This window comes from Micropterus dolomieu, linkage group LG06, assembly GCF_021292245.1.
Source record: "Micropterus dolomieu isolate WLL.071019.BEF.003 ecotype Adirondacks linkage group LG06, ASM2129224v1, whole genome shotgun sequence".
NCBI classification, from domain to species: domain Eukaryota; kingdom Metazoa; phylum Chordata; class Actinopteri; order Centrarchiformes; family Centrarchidae; genus Micropterus; species Micropterus dolomieu.
The window spans coordinates 5,733,728-5,750,716 of NC_060155.1; the positions used below are offsets into that span (position 1 = coordinate 5,733,728).

Genomic DNA, 16,989 nt, shown 5'->3' on the forward strand with positions numbered 1-16,989 from the left:
AAACACATCTCTTTACCAGGAGTGGGGTTCGAACCCACGAGGGCTTTTGCCCATTGGATCTTAAGTCCAACGCCTTAACCACTCGGCCATCCTGGTGATGTTTACTTAATTACAATAAAGGGATGGGACACGTTATCGTCATCCACTACCTGTAATCAAAAACCACTTACCAGGACTGGGATTTGAACCCACGAGGGCTTTTGCCCATTGGATCTTAAGTCCAACGCCTTAACCACTCGGCCATCCTGGTGACTTTTACTTAGCTAAGTGATTGGCTGATAAGCTGTTTGTGTTAACAAGCAATTGAACAGGTGTACCTAATAGTGACTGCATTTCATTGAAGAAATCTTAGTGATCCTCCCCAATAAACACATCTCTTTACCAGGAGTGGGGTTCGAACCCACGAGGGCTTTTGCCCATTGGATCTTAAGTCCAACGCCTTAACCACTCGGCCATCCTGGTGATGTTTACTTAATTACAATAAAGGGATGGGACACGTTATCGTCATCCACTACCTGTAATCAAAAACCACTTACCAGGACTGGGATTTGAACCCACGAGGGCTTTTGCCCATTGGATCTTAAGTCCAACGCCTTAACCACTCGGCCATCCTGGTGACTTTTACTTAGCTAAGTGATTGGCTGATAAGCTGTTTGTGTTAACAAGCAATTGAACAGGTGTACCTAATAGTGACTGCATTTCATTGAAGAAATCTTAGTGATCCTCCCCAATAAACACATCTCTTTACCAGGAGTGGGGTTCGAACCCACGAGGGCTTTTGCCCATTGGATCTTAAGTCCAACGCCTTAACCACTCGGCCATCCTGGTGACTTTTACTTAGCTACGATAAAGGGATGGACATGGTCAGCAACAATACTCAGGCTGTTATGTTTAAGTGATGCCCAAAGTGTGCCAAGAAAATATCCCTCACACCATTACACCACCACCAGCCTGAACCGCTGATAAAAAGCAGAAGATGGGTACATTGTGGTCTTGACCCCGTCTACATACCTAAATGCATGGAGATGCTGCCAAGTGATTGGCTGATAAGCTGTTTGTGTTAACAAGCAATTGAACAGGTGTACCTAATAGTGACTGCTGAATGCATTTCATTGCAGAAATCTTAGTGATCCTCCCCAATAAACACATCTCTTTACCAGGAGTGGGGTTCGAACCCACGAGGGCTTTTGCCCATTGGATCTTAAGTCCAACGCCTTAACCACTCGGCCATCCTGGTGACTTTTACTTAGCTACGATAAAGGGATGGACATGGTCAGCAACAATACTCAGGCTGTTATGTTTAAGCGATGCTCAGTTGGTACTAAGGGGCCCAGAGTGTGCCAAGAAAATATCCCCCACACCATTACCAGCCTGAACCGCTGATACAAAGCAGGATGGATCCATACTTTCATGTTGTTTACACCAAATTCTGACCCTACCATCTGAATATCGCAGCTGAAATCGAGACTCATCAGACCAGACAATGTTTTTCCAGTATTCCCTTGTCCAATTCTGGTGAGCCTGTGTGAACTGTAGCCTTTGTTACCTCTTCTTAGCTGAGTTCTGCTGCTGTAGCCCATCTGCTTCAAGGATTGATTTGTTGCGCAATAAAAGCATCATATTACCAGGAGTGGGGTTCAAACCCACGAGGGCTTTTGCCCATTGGATCTTAAGACCAACGCCTGTTGCAAGTTCAACATACCCACGATGTTGTTTGGTTATCTGGCTTCACTAAGCCTAATGATTGCAATCACGCTAGACGGTCACCCGATGCCATTAAATGAATGTGTTGCTTAGATATATTCTTACGGCGTGTCTGACAATTTTAGCCTTATTCTTTCAGCTGCAATGGCTGTGTGTTGGCGTTTTGACACAAGAACTTCTCAGCTCTTCAAAGAATCGGATTTATTTATTTAATGTGTTCAAAATAGTTCCAAACATTGTTCTTAATTAACTTCATAAAGCAATGAAGTGAAAAATCTATTCATGCTATAAAAATGCTCAGTGGTGGAAAGACTCATGATCAGTCTCTATAAACCCAAAGATATTATTATAGTAAGGAGTACTAGGACTAGTTGTACTAGGATTTAGGGCCAGACATCATGGTCAAAACGCCAGTTGGGAATGAGTCATAATTAGTCCTTGTCATCATGAGTGGTGGTTAAAAGAAAGATATGATTTGCTGAAGGACAGAATCATAACCCTACAAAATGAGTTAATTTTGTGTTTTGTATTAATGTATTAATTAGTGTCACTGTTTTGAAAGCGTCATGTTATTTTCTGCAGTCAATAATTTTTTAAGTTTTATTTGTCTTTTACCTGTTTGGATGTCTCATTTAGACAGTAAGAGATGAAAATTCTTGCTCCTGGAGCTTCTAGGCAGAATTTAATAGTATTTAATAATTTAATAATTTACAGTGCTTGCCAAGCTTGTTGTGGTCAAAACAAAACTCAAAAAGGTGATTTAAAAGAGAGCACCGGCAGCATTGTTGTTCTATCAAACCATAGTGTGTTTTGTTGGTTCTTAAGCAGAAATGTTTTTTCTGTCCTCGATTGCTTTCTTATACAACATTTTTTAAAAAGTAACTGGTTGTTTTCAAACATCATTTTTCTTTCCTTTCCTTTTGCTGGCAGAGTAATATATTTGTGAGGTGAAGCGGCGCCTCATTGTACAGAGAGAGACTGCACCGTCCAGGACACACAAACAATCATAAGCCTGCACACACACTCACAGTATCCACAATGATTGTTGAGCAGAGACTGGTGGTGTGACAGGTGTATTCTTGCTGATATCTGCCAGTCAGGTGTTCTGCGTGGACTTTTCTCAGTTTCTACTTGAACCCAGTGCACAAGTCATGCTCAACATACAGTATAGCCAACAACCACTGTCCAAATCTAATTTTGAAAAAAGTACATAGCAGCAAACTAATGACCGTGAGTTTAAAAAGAGATGTTTAACCATTACATTAAGTGTAATGTTCAGATGTCCACATGTGCTTATGTCCTATAGCCCTGCTGTTGCCCCCTTTTTTAGTTTTAGTTATTGTATGCATTTGATTGGTACCTAGAGCTATGCATCAGTAACAAATGCAGAGTTATGGGTGGGTAAAGAATGTCAAGTTACATTATATAAATTTCATTTCCAATGGAGTCATCTCCAAAGAGAGAGAGATAAAGATGTTAAAAGGTGGGCAGGGGGAGGGTTCGGTTTGTGCAACCATCACCAAGCAAATAGCATTCAGTGGCTAGTAAAAAGAAGATACAATACACAGACATACAAGATTGTCTGGCATGGGGAAAAAAACATTATTTCCATTGTTTGGAGGACAAAAAGGGTCAAGACAAATTTTGGATGATTATATAAAAGCTCCGACTGAAGCAACAGAATACTTGCTACCTAATAATCTGTTGATATAATAATATTGATTTTAGCCCTTGAATAGCTTGTAGATACAAACTAATGCAAATTTAACTTTGGCACTTACGTTCGAACAACACGTCAGTTAACCAATTTGAGTCAAATGGAAATTATCTGAACCAAGACCAATTTTGGATCTCATGGTAAATATTTAAGTCATTGATAGTAAGATGATTAACTAAATAATAAAAATGTATATCATCAATGACCAGAGCGATAACTTCAACCTCAGAAGGTATATGAGAGAGAGAGAAAGAGAGAGGGAGAGACGTTTGCTGTTGTTGTCACGCCAAATAGCCGCACAATTAATGAGACAATTACACCAATTACAAACCCTCCACAAGCGCATAGCACACATGCACACAAACAAACACACATACCACTTATACAGTAAACTGGATGGAAACACCGATGTACACACAAATATTGAGCCAACCGTATATCTTTGCCAGATAAGGAGAATCTGCTCGAGTGGTTTTAATTAAATGTCTCCCTGTTTCTGCATTCATCAGCTTATTATTCAGCAGAATCCAGTTCCTGCACAGATCGGACTGCTCACTGAAACAAGCCTACAAAAATAATCCTGGTTTTTTTTCCAATGAAGAGAGAGAGAAAAAAGTCTACCTTACGCTCTCTCGCTGTTATCCTGCTGATTGAATTTTGGGCCCATGGGACATGTTGTACTGTAAAGCCAGGTGGAAAATGGACTCACCAAATCAGATTCAATGTGGTGGCCATACTTCAGAGCAGGTTATTATATCTGTAGTTGTGTGTATGTGTGTGTATGTTTTATGATTGTTGCCCGCAGCAAAGAGTATTATTAGCCAAAGCAAACACTCCATTAATAGCACAAATGGAGCTTAAACCTGCACGGAGCCTTTCCATTACAACATCAGTTCACATCTTGTTACCAAACCTGCCTGCTTGTTTAAGCTTAACAGACACATAAGAAAATCAGTGTTAGGATGTATGTCATTTTCACTGATTGATATAATAGCAAACTAATTCCAACTCTTTTCCTTCTTATCCTTCTTTTCCTGTTTGTCCTCTTACCTCCTTTCTCTATCTTTTTTTTCTTCCTCTGGTCTCCGGCCTTGGGAACATTGAAAGGGAATGTTCCTCTGTTTTTTTTGTCCAATCACGATCTGTATGTGGGGAAGGGTTGTGTATTTTGTACCACACCTGAATCTGTGCACCTGGATTTTACAGTTGTGGAATATACATTTACTCAAGGACTGTACTTAAGTATGAATTTGAAATACTTAACTTGAGTATTACCATTTATGCAACTTTATGCAGTACTTCTATCCCACTGCATCTCTACTTTCATACCATTCCTTTCCAGTCAAAACCATTTTTTCCCAAATTTGGTGATTTTGAATTTGAATATTTCTGACAAACTGAAGGACTAAGAGGAAGAGAAAAATAAACTATTTCAAAAAAGCCTTGGATTAGCTGGAAAATGCATTGTTACAAAGCTGAAAACAGGGAGGTTTTTCTGAGCTCTCATCAAATATAGAAGTGCAAAAAACTTACATAATTTTGGGAATATAATGATCATTCAAAACTGGGTGTGTTTTTCATTTCAGATATTGCAATGTAAGGTTTAACAAAGATCAGATTACCAGGAGTGGGGTTTGAACCCACGAGGGCTTCTGCCCATTGGAACTTAAGTCCAACGCCTTAACCACTCGGCCATCCTGGTACATGCAGTGTTAAAGAATTTAAAGGGCTGGTGTCTGGCTAAGTATGAATACTGTGTTTTTGTGAATGACATTTTAATAGATGTGTAGTTTAGAAGAGGCTGTTTGCAGTCTAAAAGGGAACTGGTTATCCACTTGTGACACTGCATTGATTTCTCTCTGTGGGAGAAACTGGTTGTCAGAAGCTATCAATGTTATGTTTTCATGATATATGTGAGAGTTCGGCATGTGTATATATGTCTGGTGTGTGTGTGTGTGTGTGTGCGCACACACATATGCAATCATGCATTCATGTTTGTCATCATCATCATGTCAAATAAGTAAAGTGTCCGCACAAAGTGTGAATGCTAACCAGCTCCCTTTAAATCAAAGCAGTGTAGAGATAAATTGGGGTAAAAAAAACACGCTGTAGTAGGATGACAGGCCGCTGAGTCAGGGCTTTGATCTAAATAAAGGCTGCAGAATCTCTACATCATCTGTTTTCTGTTCAACATTCCTGCCTGGGTTTGTGCAAACATATACTCGAACACTGTCACATGCGTTTACATTTAGTGCTCAAAATGTGCATTTCTCAATATTACAAAATAAACAGAAGCATGCAGACTTCCACCCCCCCAGCACACAGTAATAACCACTTCAATCCAGTCCCACCTGATCATTTATCAGTTCTGCCTTTGTGAGTGTGTACTATGTATTTATGTGTGAATGTGTGTGTGAATTAAACCCTGCTGAAGGCATTGGCCATGGAAGCAATCCATGTGGATAAAGATACACAAGAAAAAGGAGTATCAAAAGATGCCAGGACAGTTTGGAGGCCATTGCTTGTAGGATATAAGAATATGTATCAGTGCTAGCAAAGATTTAAAGCGTTTTCTCTTCATGATATCAACTGAAAGAAAGTTGTGAGGAAATGAAATGATTTGAAATGATGAGCTGTGATTCAGCAGAATTTACAGTCAACATTGGAAACTAAATGTTTTAGATGGATTTTTTTCACTTCAACAACCTCCCACAACGTGTTGGAAAATATGACCTCCTCCAAATATTAAAAAATGAAATATTTTATCTTTCCACTAGTTACATTAGTCCTGACCCTCCTACACACATTTGGCCATTTAACAAATAACATGCCTGAGTAAACATGATTTGCTTTCTGCCCATTTAATGAAAAAGCTTTATGTAACAGACTCATTTTGAAATATAGTTCAAGTTACACTATGTGTTTGTGAGGATAGTGAGCATCTGAAAGCATTTTTTCATCCCATCTAGTGTCATCTATAAAGTAACCCCAAAAGGTCAAAGGTTGGAGCCTGACAGCCAGTCTCAGCCTCACTTACTGAAAGATAAATGACTCAGCTAAAACATAAAAGATGCCTCAGCTGCTTTTTCAAACAAACAAACGAAACCCTTCTTGGCAATAACGGATGAAAGGTGTTTATTGGCATCGACTGCTTTGGTCCTCTTGGAAAGTTTTTTTGCAGTAAGACCTGGAGAATCGTTTCCAAATGTTCAAGCAGCCAAAACAAGCAAATGGATTTTTCACATCTGCTGCCTCAGTGTATATGAGAATATGTATGATTGTTCGCCTGTTTTTTTGTCTCAACAGCAAAAATCTATCCACGTTCCACATGTCTGTCCGAATTTTGTAGGGGACTGAAAAAAGAATCCTTGAGAAACTGTGCAACAAACTTTGGCGACTTCTTGACTCTCTCTCTCTCTCTCTCTCTCTCTCTCTCTCTCTCTCTCTCTCTCTCTCTCTCGTAGGTGCTCTCCCAGTCGTTGTGAACATGGTGGCCTTTGCAGTCAGTCCTGGACCGTCTTCCACTGTAACTGCTCTGACAGCGGCTACAGCGGAGCGACCTGCCACAGCTGTAAGTCACCTGTCGACCAAACATCAGCACATGTAATGACACATGTGTTCCTCCCACAGTCTTTGCTTTGTGTATGTGTCCTGTTACCTTTGATGTCAGTACCCATAAGGGACAGAACACTCATTACACTTGGCAGCTCCATTAGATAGATCAGGTTACATAGTCTCTGAAACCAGCCGGTACTCCTCTCCTGATAAAATGTTTCGGCCTCAGGTTTGCTGTGTTAATTACTGTAGAATTATGCACCAAATAAGCAACAACATTTGATAACAACACAGAAGTTTTTGATCACGCACAAGTGAGTCATAGGAAGGTGGTCAGTTTGGATGGAAAAATGCAGGACTTTGACTCTAATGGCCAGGTTTCGCATCCCCCGTGTGGTTGGGTTCAGTTGATTTAAAAAAAATTTAATATTTAACAATCTTTCCCTAACCTTTACCAGGCGCTAAAGATAACCATAAAAAACATTAATCATGCTTTAGTTGCTATGTGTGGATACTGTAAGACAAGAGTAGATAAATGAAATACCTTGTTGGGTAGTATTATGTGTCCTTCAATATGTATTTGTTGTTGCAAATTTGTATTGTAATTTGTGGGAGACATGGTTGGAGACAGACTCAGACAGGGAGAAGGCAAGAATTAGAGAGCTATGACAGATAATCAATTTCCTTTTACAAGCAGTTGTTTTTACATATACTACTTTCAGCAAGGCGGCAAATTGAAAATAAAAAAAGTGATGAATAAATATGACTTGTGATGAAGTAAGAGCAATAGAGCATATAAGAAAACTATAAAAGGATGAAAAATGAATAAAGCAGCCTGGAGAGAGACTGCTAGTAATGTTCTGTGTTGCTCCTTTTATGTACCTGAGTCAGATCCGGTTCTAGGCAACGAGGAGCTTTGGGGACCCTCCTTACTGTGCCTGGAGCCCAGAACTATGGAATAAAACTGTAAAGTAAATTATGGATGGATAGATAGATTATGGCGATAGAGAGCAAGAGGCAGGGCTGATAAAGGTCTAAAGTTTTATTTATTGAAACTTTGTACTCCCATCAGTCATACTATCCTCTCCAGCTGTAGTAATCTGTACTTTATGGGGCTCGGTGGTGATACATACGTATAAAGCAGCACCCATAATCCTCCACAGTGTGTATCTTCTTCCCCTCACAACTCCTCTGTGTGTGTCTAAAGTGCTGATGTTGATGTGATTCATGCTGAAGCTGATCTCATTCATTTCCTCCCAGCTGTGTACGAACAGTCGTGCGAGGCGTACAAACACAACGGCAACACGTCGGGACATTTTTATATTGACGTGGACGGCAGCGGACCAATCAAACCGCAGCTGGTCTACTGCAACATGACAGGTGAGACATACACACACACACACACACACACACACACACACACCAACTCCCCTCATCCTCGTATCACTAAACTTTTTACATAATTCTAACTGATGATGCTCCTCTCATCAGGGAGTTACAAACTCAATTTTACTCTACAATCTGTTGTTTTGAGACAAATAAATCAGCCTTGTACCTTGTATAACACTCGTTATCAGCCATCCCCATTTTTCTACAAGGTTCTCTCTCTTTCTGTTACTCTCTCTTCTTCAGTCTCTCTCTCCCACATTCATCTCCCTGTCTGTATATGTCTTGGTGCTTTATATCATTTGTATCATGAAGACGTGGAACTTTCATCTCCTTTCTCCATTAATATCTTTCCCGACGCCTGTGTCTTTGACAGTATGATGTTTTTTAAAAATGGCTTCTTTACCTAATTACCTGAAGGGCAGTTTGTGTGTTTGCTTAAAACAATTAAAAACAATCGTGGTCCTCTGATTGGATAATTTACCCAGAATCTACACTTACCACATAGTGTATTTTGCATCATAGTAATGTTTTGTGTTTTGTGGTGTCTTTCTATTTATCCACAGAGGAGAACACATGGATGGTGATCCAGCACAACAACACAGAGCTGACCAGAGTCCGACCGTCTCCAGGTGTGAACCAGCATTCAGTCCACTTTAACTACTCGACTGAAGAGGAACAGCTATTGGCCGCCATCAGCCAGTCAGAGCACTGCGAACAAGAACTGTCCTACCAGTGCAGGAAGTCCCGCCTCCTCAACACTCCAGGTAAAGCTAGTTTGTTTTTCTTCTTTGTTACCGTCCTGGCTCAGATTTTCATTACAGGGTTTTAAACCAAAGAAATCTGACTTGAAGCTTGTTGATGTTGTCGGGTGGGGGGGGAGGGCCAACTGCTTGAGGATGCAGGCTGGCTTTGCATTTTATGTGAAAGATCCACCCTGCTTCATTTACCTCCAGGGGGAAAAAACTTTAACTCAGGGCAGAACAAATAATCTTTAAGGTTGCAAAACAGCCAGTTAATGTGTTTTTTCTACCAAGAACTTGAAATACTGAAGTTGTAACCACCGAATCGTTCACATATTTGTTTTTACATTTTGTGCTGTCTTTAAATTCAAATTTAATCATAGTGGGCTATGAGTCACATATCGTTTTGTACAAAAACAAAAGCTCTGGAGAAAACAATGTAACTCCCTGCGGCTCCACACGTCTTTTTTCGCTCTACCAGACAAAACACAATAATTGTTACGCTCATTGCTTCAATTGCTTAATCAGACTCCAAGGATTTTGGATCTTCCCAGTGAACCAGACAAATGGATTGTATACGATTTGTTCAAATGTCTCATTCTGTTAGAATCAGCTTTGAGTCCAGTTAATTTGTTGGTGTTTTCCAAATCACGGTGTGTCTTTATCAAGTTTACAATCAATAATTGACCATGATGCTGCGAGTTAGGATCAGTTACACAACAAAGAACTTACTTGTGGCAAACATAAAGTAGACAGGAATTAGATAATATTTGTCTTATGCAATATAACCCTCTCTCCATCTTCAAGTCTGGTTGCAGCAAAGATAGTTCGCAGGAAAGCAAGACAACAACAGTTCCGGGCAAACAGTAGTTGGAGAAGGGGCAAATGGATGGATGGATGGAGTTTTTACTTCCTTGCCGTTTAGTGGATACTCTCAGAGTGGCTTACAATGAAGTGCAATTGTTCAAAAAGCCTCAGTCTGTACATCAACATCAAAAGAAAAGAGCAGCTACAATATCCAGGGGGTATTTATGGACATACTGTGTTGTTCTTTGGTTGTGAGAGTTCCACTTCCAGTAAAATACATGAAATAAAAGCCCTGTAGAGGGATGCCATTGATTTTTTTTATTTTTTGTGGCCATTTTCCTGGCCCTAACTCACAGTGTTCTCATATTAATGATGCTCCTAACTCACAACAGTAGACACATTTATATTATGGCCTCAATGTCCAGAAAGTGTTTTCAGTTTTATTGTAAGAACCAAGATATAATAGGCTTTTCTTGGGTGAAGAAGAGAGAAAGCAACACTCAGCAACACACAAAAAGTTTGATGTTGATTACGTTTTTGTGTATCTTTGAATGCCTGATTTGTAAGTGCACATTTCACCAAGTCTAACATAGTTAAACAGTTATTTGCTATATCACATAAGTTTCCATTTTGGTCCACTATGGAATAATAGAAGGAGTAAGTACTTGACGAAGCAGCAGAAGATCATGTCAAAGCGATTCCGACAGTGTGTCTTCCCTTGTGAGCGTTTCATCACAGAAGGTGATACCCATGGGATGTGCGTCTCATGCCTGGGGATGTCGCATGCTCAGGCGGCTCTCGAGGGGGCTGCCTGCAACCATTGCGAGGCCCTGCCCCAGAGGGTGCTGAGGTCTCAAGCGGCTCTCTTCCTAGAGGATGGTCGGATGCGCTCCCCTCGTGGCACAGGCCCCGCGGTCGCTGAGGCCCCGTGGCGGCTCCGATCCTGGGGATTACAACGCGAGATCGCCGAGGGTGCCGGAACGGCTGAGGCCTTTTTCCGGTCCTCGTCCCCGATCGGGAGCCCGTTTCACGGTTTCTCCCACTCGAGGGGCGAGTCTGGAAAGGCTGACACGATCTGGCTATGAGGAGCTAGATGTGCTTAGCATAGAGGAAACGGAACGTCATCAGCCCTCGCCAGGATACGAGGAGCTGTTGGAAGTGGTGACGCGGGCCGAGGCCAAGCTGTACATTGATTGGCCACAGGCGGTGCAGCAGCCATCGGCAGGCAGCAAACTAGATGAGCGGTTTCTGCAACATCGAGCGCCACCCCCGCGTTGGCCCCTACCATTTTTTCTGGATCTGCACAACGAGTTGTGTAGATCATGGAATAAACCCTTCTCTGCGCGGCTGTCTACGTCCCCCCGGCTGGACTACGGCAACGTGACGGGAATCAGACAGCACTGCTACGGAGCGATGCCACGAGTGGAAGAGGCACTGGCAAGCTACCTCTCTCCCAACCTCGCCTCATCCCTCCGGACGCCAGCGCTCCCCACCAAGCCGTGTCGGATGACGTCCAATTTGGTGGGCAAGGCCTACATGGCAGCGGGTTGAGCTGGTGCCAGCCTACATACGATGGCTGTCTTGCAGGCATACCAGGCCGATCTCCTTCGGGACTGTGACGTAGGGGGAGGTCCCTCTGAGGAGGACCTAACGGAGCTCCGTAGAGCAACGGACTTGGCTCTCCGTGTGTCAACCTATCAGGCATCCAGGGGAAGGAGAGGGCTTTTCTCCTGGATGCGCCCCTCTCGCCTTCTGGCCTGTTTGGCGAAGCAGTGGATGCTGTCGTCAACAGGTTCCAGCACGCCAAAACTCAGGGGGAGGCATTTGAGCGATATCTCCCCCGCCGGTCAGACTCCAGGACCACGACGGCTCAGGAAAGGCGGACGCAGCCTTCATCCAGCACCTACCGCCACAGCCAGAAGCAGAGCGTCGCTTCGCGGGATCCCCCTCAACCAACCTGGGACTAAAGACGGCGCTCTCGCCCGCAGCCCCCCGGGAAGACTGATCTGAGGACCGTTATTCAGTCTCGGCGGGCCCGGGGGAAGAGGTCCTGAGACCTCGAGTAGGGGGACCCACCACCTTCACCCGCACCCCACCCTGTGGCAGCTATGGGTCTGGCCCCTGAGGGGGCGCAGTTCTTAGAGGCGGGTCTGACGACAGGAGCAGTCGAAACGCTGCTCAGCTCCAGAACCCCGTCCACGAGAAGGATGTACGGCCTAAAGTGGAATGTGTTCACCACCTTGTGCAGAGAACGGGCAGTGGACCCAGTTACCTGCTCGGTAATTGTGATACTGGAGTTCCTCCAGCACCGTTTCTCCGCTAGCCTCTCCCCGTCCACGCTCAAAGTATATGTGGCTGCCATTGCAGCATTCCACGCCCCTCTGAGTGATGGGCCCTTGGGGAGGCTTCCGCTGGTCGTGCGCTTCCTCCGTGGAGCCCGGAGGATGAGACCCGTGACTCGTTCCAGGGTTCCCACCTGGGACAGGGTTTCGGTGCGGCCTAAGTGGGTATCTCGTTCCCATAGTGTCGTCACCGACGCAGTTCGAGTTCCCTCGAAGGGGAACGTCTCGGGTTACGTATGTAACCCTTGTTCCCCGAGAAGGGGAACGAGACACTGCGTCGGTCCACCACACCTCACCCCGCCTGGAGTGCCTTGCTTCATAGAAAGGGGCTAATGTGTCTTATGTGCCGGCGTGCTTATTTACCCCCTCCGGTTACGCCGTCACACACTACCGTTCTAGTAACACCAAAAGGATTGGAGTAGTTTCATTCATAGTTCAGCCCTGCCACGCCCAGGGGCGTTCCCATAGTGTCGTCACCGACGCAGTGTCTCGTTCCCCTTCTCGGGGAACAAGGGTTACATACATAACCCGAGACGTTTTCTCACATGTTTCAGTTGTCATTGTTGCTTGTGTGTGTGTTTTTCAGATGGCTCTCCGTTGAGCTGGTGGCTCGGTGGTCCCGGTCCTGGTCGTGTCCAGACTTACTGGGGCGGCGCTCAGCCAGGCAGCCAGCAGTGTGCCTGCGGCCTGCAGGGCGACTGTGTGGATCCACAACACTACTGCAACTGTGACGCCGACCGCATGGAGTGGTACTTTAATGAACACACACATATTTCTATATGAATTTTCAGGGTGTCTTCCTACTCTAAGTTTACACATTTTAGTTGAAGCATCTACCGCTATGTTTCATGAAAAGAAAACAGAAGACTGCAAAAGTAAATAATACACAGCAATGTATTCAGTAATACAGTCAGCCTTTTCTGACAATTACAAAAAAGCAATCTTGTGAGATTTGACGGAGACTCAAGGTAAACAAAAAACATATATGTCAGTTTAGTGTGGTAAGAGACCTAAATATGGATTTTATATTCATGTGTAAATGAACATAGGATGGTATCTTAAATCAGAAGAAACTAACTCAAAGAAAAGTGAGGCAATTACTTGTTTTTTACTGAAATGATTTTATCTATTGAAAAACATTTTTGGCAATTAGACCACAATGCCAAACCCCATGATGCCAGAATAAGAATGTGGACAAGTCTGTAGTGTTGCAGATCTGGAGGTGATTTGGAACTGAAGTTAAATCAACAAGATGATTGGTAGACAGAGGTTGTCTTTTACTGGATATAAAGAAAGTTGGTGATTAAGAGATTGTGTGAGTCTCTCAGGCTGAACGTTTCCTAATCTTCATTTATTTTTTTTAGGATACTAAACATTACTGATAACTGTACACCAGCAGACACTTTAGCAAACTGTCTCTGTTTGACTTGTAACTTTGGCAGTGAAGCAAACATCACTTCGACTGGGTAAATTGAGCAGAGGAAAAAAAAACAAATATACGTTTTAACCTTTCCTCATGTTGTAACCAATCCTGCCTTTGCCTCACTTCCTTCCTCATTTTCCAGTCCAAACTGTTTGTGCAGCGCTGACTCTATTTTTGCAGAGCGGAGCTGCCACTGCTGCTCTTAAATATTTCATCAGACTCACAAGTGCTGTATACACTCCTCGCTTCCAGTCCTTGCAGTCCTGCATGTATTTTTACACACAACTTTCCTCAGCAATAAGGCTAACAGGCGGGTCATCTCAGTGCATAAAGCTGCATGTGGGTGTAAACAGGGGGGTGTCTTTGTTTTGGTAGTAGCTGGCCAGTGACTGGTTGATGGTTATAATTATAAACATATAATAGGTCACCAAGAAATTGCACCAACATGTTTACATCTAATATTGTCACAACAGTCATGTAACATTAAAAACAAACACCAGTAAATCCGTTGGGGATTGTTGAGTGTAGCTGATTATTCTTCACATCCATGCTTTTTCTTCTTCAACATATTAGTATTGTTCTGATTCCCCTCGGACTTCTTCATCTTCTTCAACTTTGTCTCCCTCTTTCTCCTGTTCTCCTCTAGTTTTTTCCTTCCCTCGCCTCCTGCTTCTTTTTGTTGAACTTCTCCATCATCTCCTGCTCATTCAACTAATTATGCTTCCTCTTTTTTTCTTGTTCTTTCTCTTTTCCTGCAGGGCTGAAGACTCTGGCCTGCTCACCCATAAGGAGAGCCTCCCTGTCAAGTCTCTGGTGCTGGGTGACATCCAGAGGCCGGGGTCAGAGGCCGCCTACAGGGTGGGACTGCTGCGTTGTCATGGAGACAGTAAGTCCAGCCCAGTTCTCCAGTTGCCTAGTTACACATGACAACAGCAATCTTCCTGTTATAGAAAAGTTGTCAGGCATAAGAGCTTAGGTCAAACAAATGCAGGTTCTGTTTGAAAAACAGAAGTTTAAATCCTCATGCATTTACATTTAGCTGACGCTTTTATCCAAAGCAACTTACACTTGCTATACATGTCTGAGGTCGCACACTTCTGGAGTAAATAAGGGTTAAGTGTCTTTCTCAAGGACACAATTGTAGATGGGCTAAAGTGGGGAATTGAACCCAGGTCTCTCACACCAAAGGCGTGTGTCTTATCTATTGCACCCCCCCAGCAAAGACAACAAATCAGTCTTCAGTTTTTATCACAGACTAACCTTCTAGTTCAGTTATTTCTGGCCAAAATATGCTTTTAAATCAATAGTTTGACATTTTGGGAAAAATGCTTATTTACTTTTGGTTAGTTACATGAGGTGTGCAATACCACTCTCTATCTGTCCGTTTGATATGAAACTACAACCAGCTGCCGCTTAGCTTAGCATAACATAAAGACTGGAAACCAGAGGAAACAACCGCAGCAGCCTGCCTCTGTCTGAAGGTAATCAGCCTTATTTAACAACCATTATTTAAATATCAAGTTATATCTTGTGTGTTTAGTTCATCAAAAATGTCAAATTAATACTTAATAAAAAAAACCACTTAAACCCGAAAATATAAAACTGTAGGAGTTGATAAGGTTGTTATTACAGCTGCCACTGAGCACCATTTCAACAACAACATACTTTGGATAACTTGACTAAAAATGATTCCTTTTATGTTTTATTCAAAACAAATCAAAGTGACTATTCTTTCTGTCCTCTATCCAATTATTTTGTAATTGCAGTTTTAACCATCTGTTGAAATTAACAAAAATGACACAAATTGTTTAAGCATAGTCAAAATGACCAAGTGTGACAGGCTGGCTCATTTATTTCTGATGTGATTTCCATTTAAAGATCTTGACAGTGACATTTCATTTTGTTTCTTAGAAAACTTCTGGAACGCTGCATTTTTCGACAAGGAGACGTCGTACCTTCACTTTCCCACCTTCCACGGAGAGCTGAGTGCTGATATCTCCTTCCTGTTTAAAACCACGGCCTCGTCTGGTGTGTTCCTGGAAAACCTGGGCATCAAAGACTTCATACGGATCGAACTGAGTTGTGAGTAGGAGATGAAGGATGAAGACTGAGTCCAAATCAAACACAGTTGCATAAGGGGATATGTGTGTGTCATTCAAACTCTTCATGGTGTGTGTGTTAGACTGTTCTTTTATGGGTCTAATAGTGATGCAAATATACTCCACTTGTATCCTTCCAATTAGTTTTTTGTTGCTGGGGTTACAATGTCTGAAACTGTTTGGAGGCCTCACAATAGAGAGTGGTAGGATTTTCCCGTCCATTTATCCCTTAACCTTTGAGGTTGAAACCTGCTGTCAATTTGTGTTTTTTTTCTGGAGCTGCTTGCGTGTTTCCAACATTTTTTTATTTATTTATTTTTTGCTTTAGGTTACATTGTTCGTTGTTTTCCTATCAATTTTCTTCCTGCAGACCACAGTTGAATGCGTTGCACAGTCAGACGCTGCCGTGCATGATGTATGCTGCTCCACAACACAACAAATAAAATGTAACCAAGATAGAAATCCATGAAAGGGAACTCACAATAATTGTAGTTTAATAATAGTTTTTTTGCACCCTATAATTTAATTTGTGTTTTTTTATGATCTGTCAGCTGCACTGTAGCTGTGACACTGCATTCATGTCTATCTCCTGTGTAATGTGTGCACTCATATATGGGTGCCATAGTATGTCATTTAGATTATGACAATGATAACCAACAGGGTGTTATTTAGTTTATGGGTGGCTTGGAAATGTAGCTGGGTGTGAGATATGTTTATAGCCGTATTTTGTATCATTTAAAATATAGCTGTTTTACCCAACAAATGTCCTTGTGCTTATATGGTTATGACAGTCCTGCGGATGGTATGAGGTACATTTTTATGGGCCGCAGTTTTGTGTGTCATTTGGAACAGCTTGTATAGATGCCTTACATCAGTTATTCAAGTCATCCATAGTTGCCTTTTGATGCTCTTGCACCTCACCTACCTTTTTAGTTTGCCGTGTTGTGGTCCTTTTTGTCGCATTTTGAAGGAAGCTGTTTTAGAAATGGAATTTAAAGGGACACACACAGATTCTAATACAGGGACACTGCTGCACCAACAGCCTCTATCCTCAGGGAAATCATTGTCAGTGCGGTTGTTCCAGCTCTGAATACTGCTACTCTGTTGCCGGCTGCCTCAGATCGCTTTGTAACACTGTGGCTGAGCCCGAGAACAATTTCTAAATGAAGTTACTATAGGATGCTGGGAATTTTTCATCTTGTTCTGTACTCCC

At 42.5% G+C, this 16,989-nt stretch overlaps 1 protein-coding gene and 7 non-coding genes across 12 annotated transcripts in view; 1 reads left to right on the plus strand and 7 right to left on the minus strand.

Annotated features, from left to right (window-relative positions):
- Positions 1 to 16,989, plus strand: part of LOC123972662 (contactin-associated protein-like 4) — a 122,340-nt gene that overhangs the window by 71,934 nt on the left and 33,417 nt on the right. For all 5 annotated transcript variants that reach the window (XM_046052230.1, XM_046052231.1, XM_046052233.1 and 2 more), the window contains exons 11-16: positions 6,886 to 6,992; positions 8,237 to 8,356; positions 8,929 to 9,129; positions 12,841 to 13,003; positions 14,436 to 14,563; positions 15,589 to 15,759. In XM_046052230.1, coding sequence (XP_045908186.1) covers positions 6,886 to 6,992; positions 8,237 to 8,356; positions 8,929 to 9,129; positions 12,841 to 13,003; positions 14,436 to 14,563; positions 15,589 to 15,759 — 890 coding nt within the window. The remainder of the gene's footprint in view (positions 1 to 6,885; positions 6,993 to 8,236; positions 8,357 to 8,928; positions 9,130 to 12,840; positions 13,004 to 14,435; positions 14,564 to 15,588; positions 15,760 to 16,989) is intronic.
- On the minus strand, positions 14 to 96 carry trnal-uaa. The gene has a single exon. It is a non-coding gene; the product is annotated as a tRNA-Leu (tRNA).
- On the minus strand, positions 168 to 250 carry trnal-uaa. The gene has a single exon. It is a non-coding gene; the product is annotated as a tRNA-Leu (tRNA).
- trnal-uaa lies at positions 380 to 462 on the minus strand. The gene has a single exon. It is a non-coding gene; the product is annotated as a tRNA-Leu (tRNA).
- Positions 534 to 616, minus strand: trnal-uaa. The gene has a single exon. It is a non-coding gene; the product is annotated as a tRNA-Leu (tRNA).
- On the minus strand, positions 746 to 828 carry trnal-uaa. Its single transcript has one exon. It is a non-coding gene; the product is annotated as a tRNA-Leu (tRNA).
- Positions 1,155 to 1,237, minus strand: trnal-uaa. Its single transcript has one exon. It is a non-coding gene; the product is annotated as a tRNA-Leu (tRNA).
- Positions 5,041 to 5,123, minus strand: trnal-uaa. Its single transcript has one exon. It is a non-coding gene; the product is annotated as a tRNA-Leu (tRNA).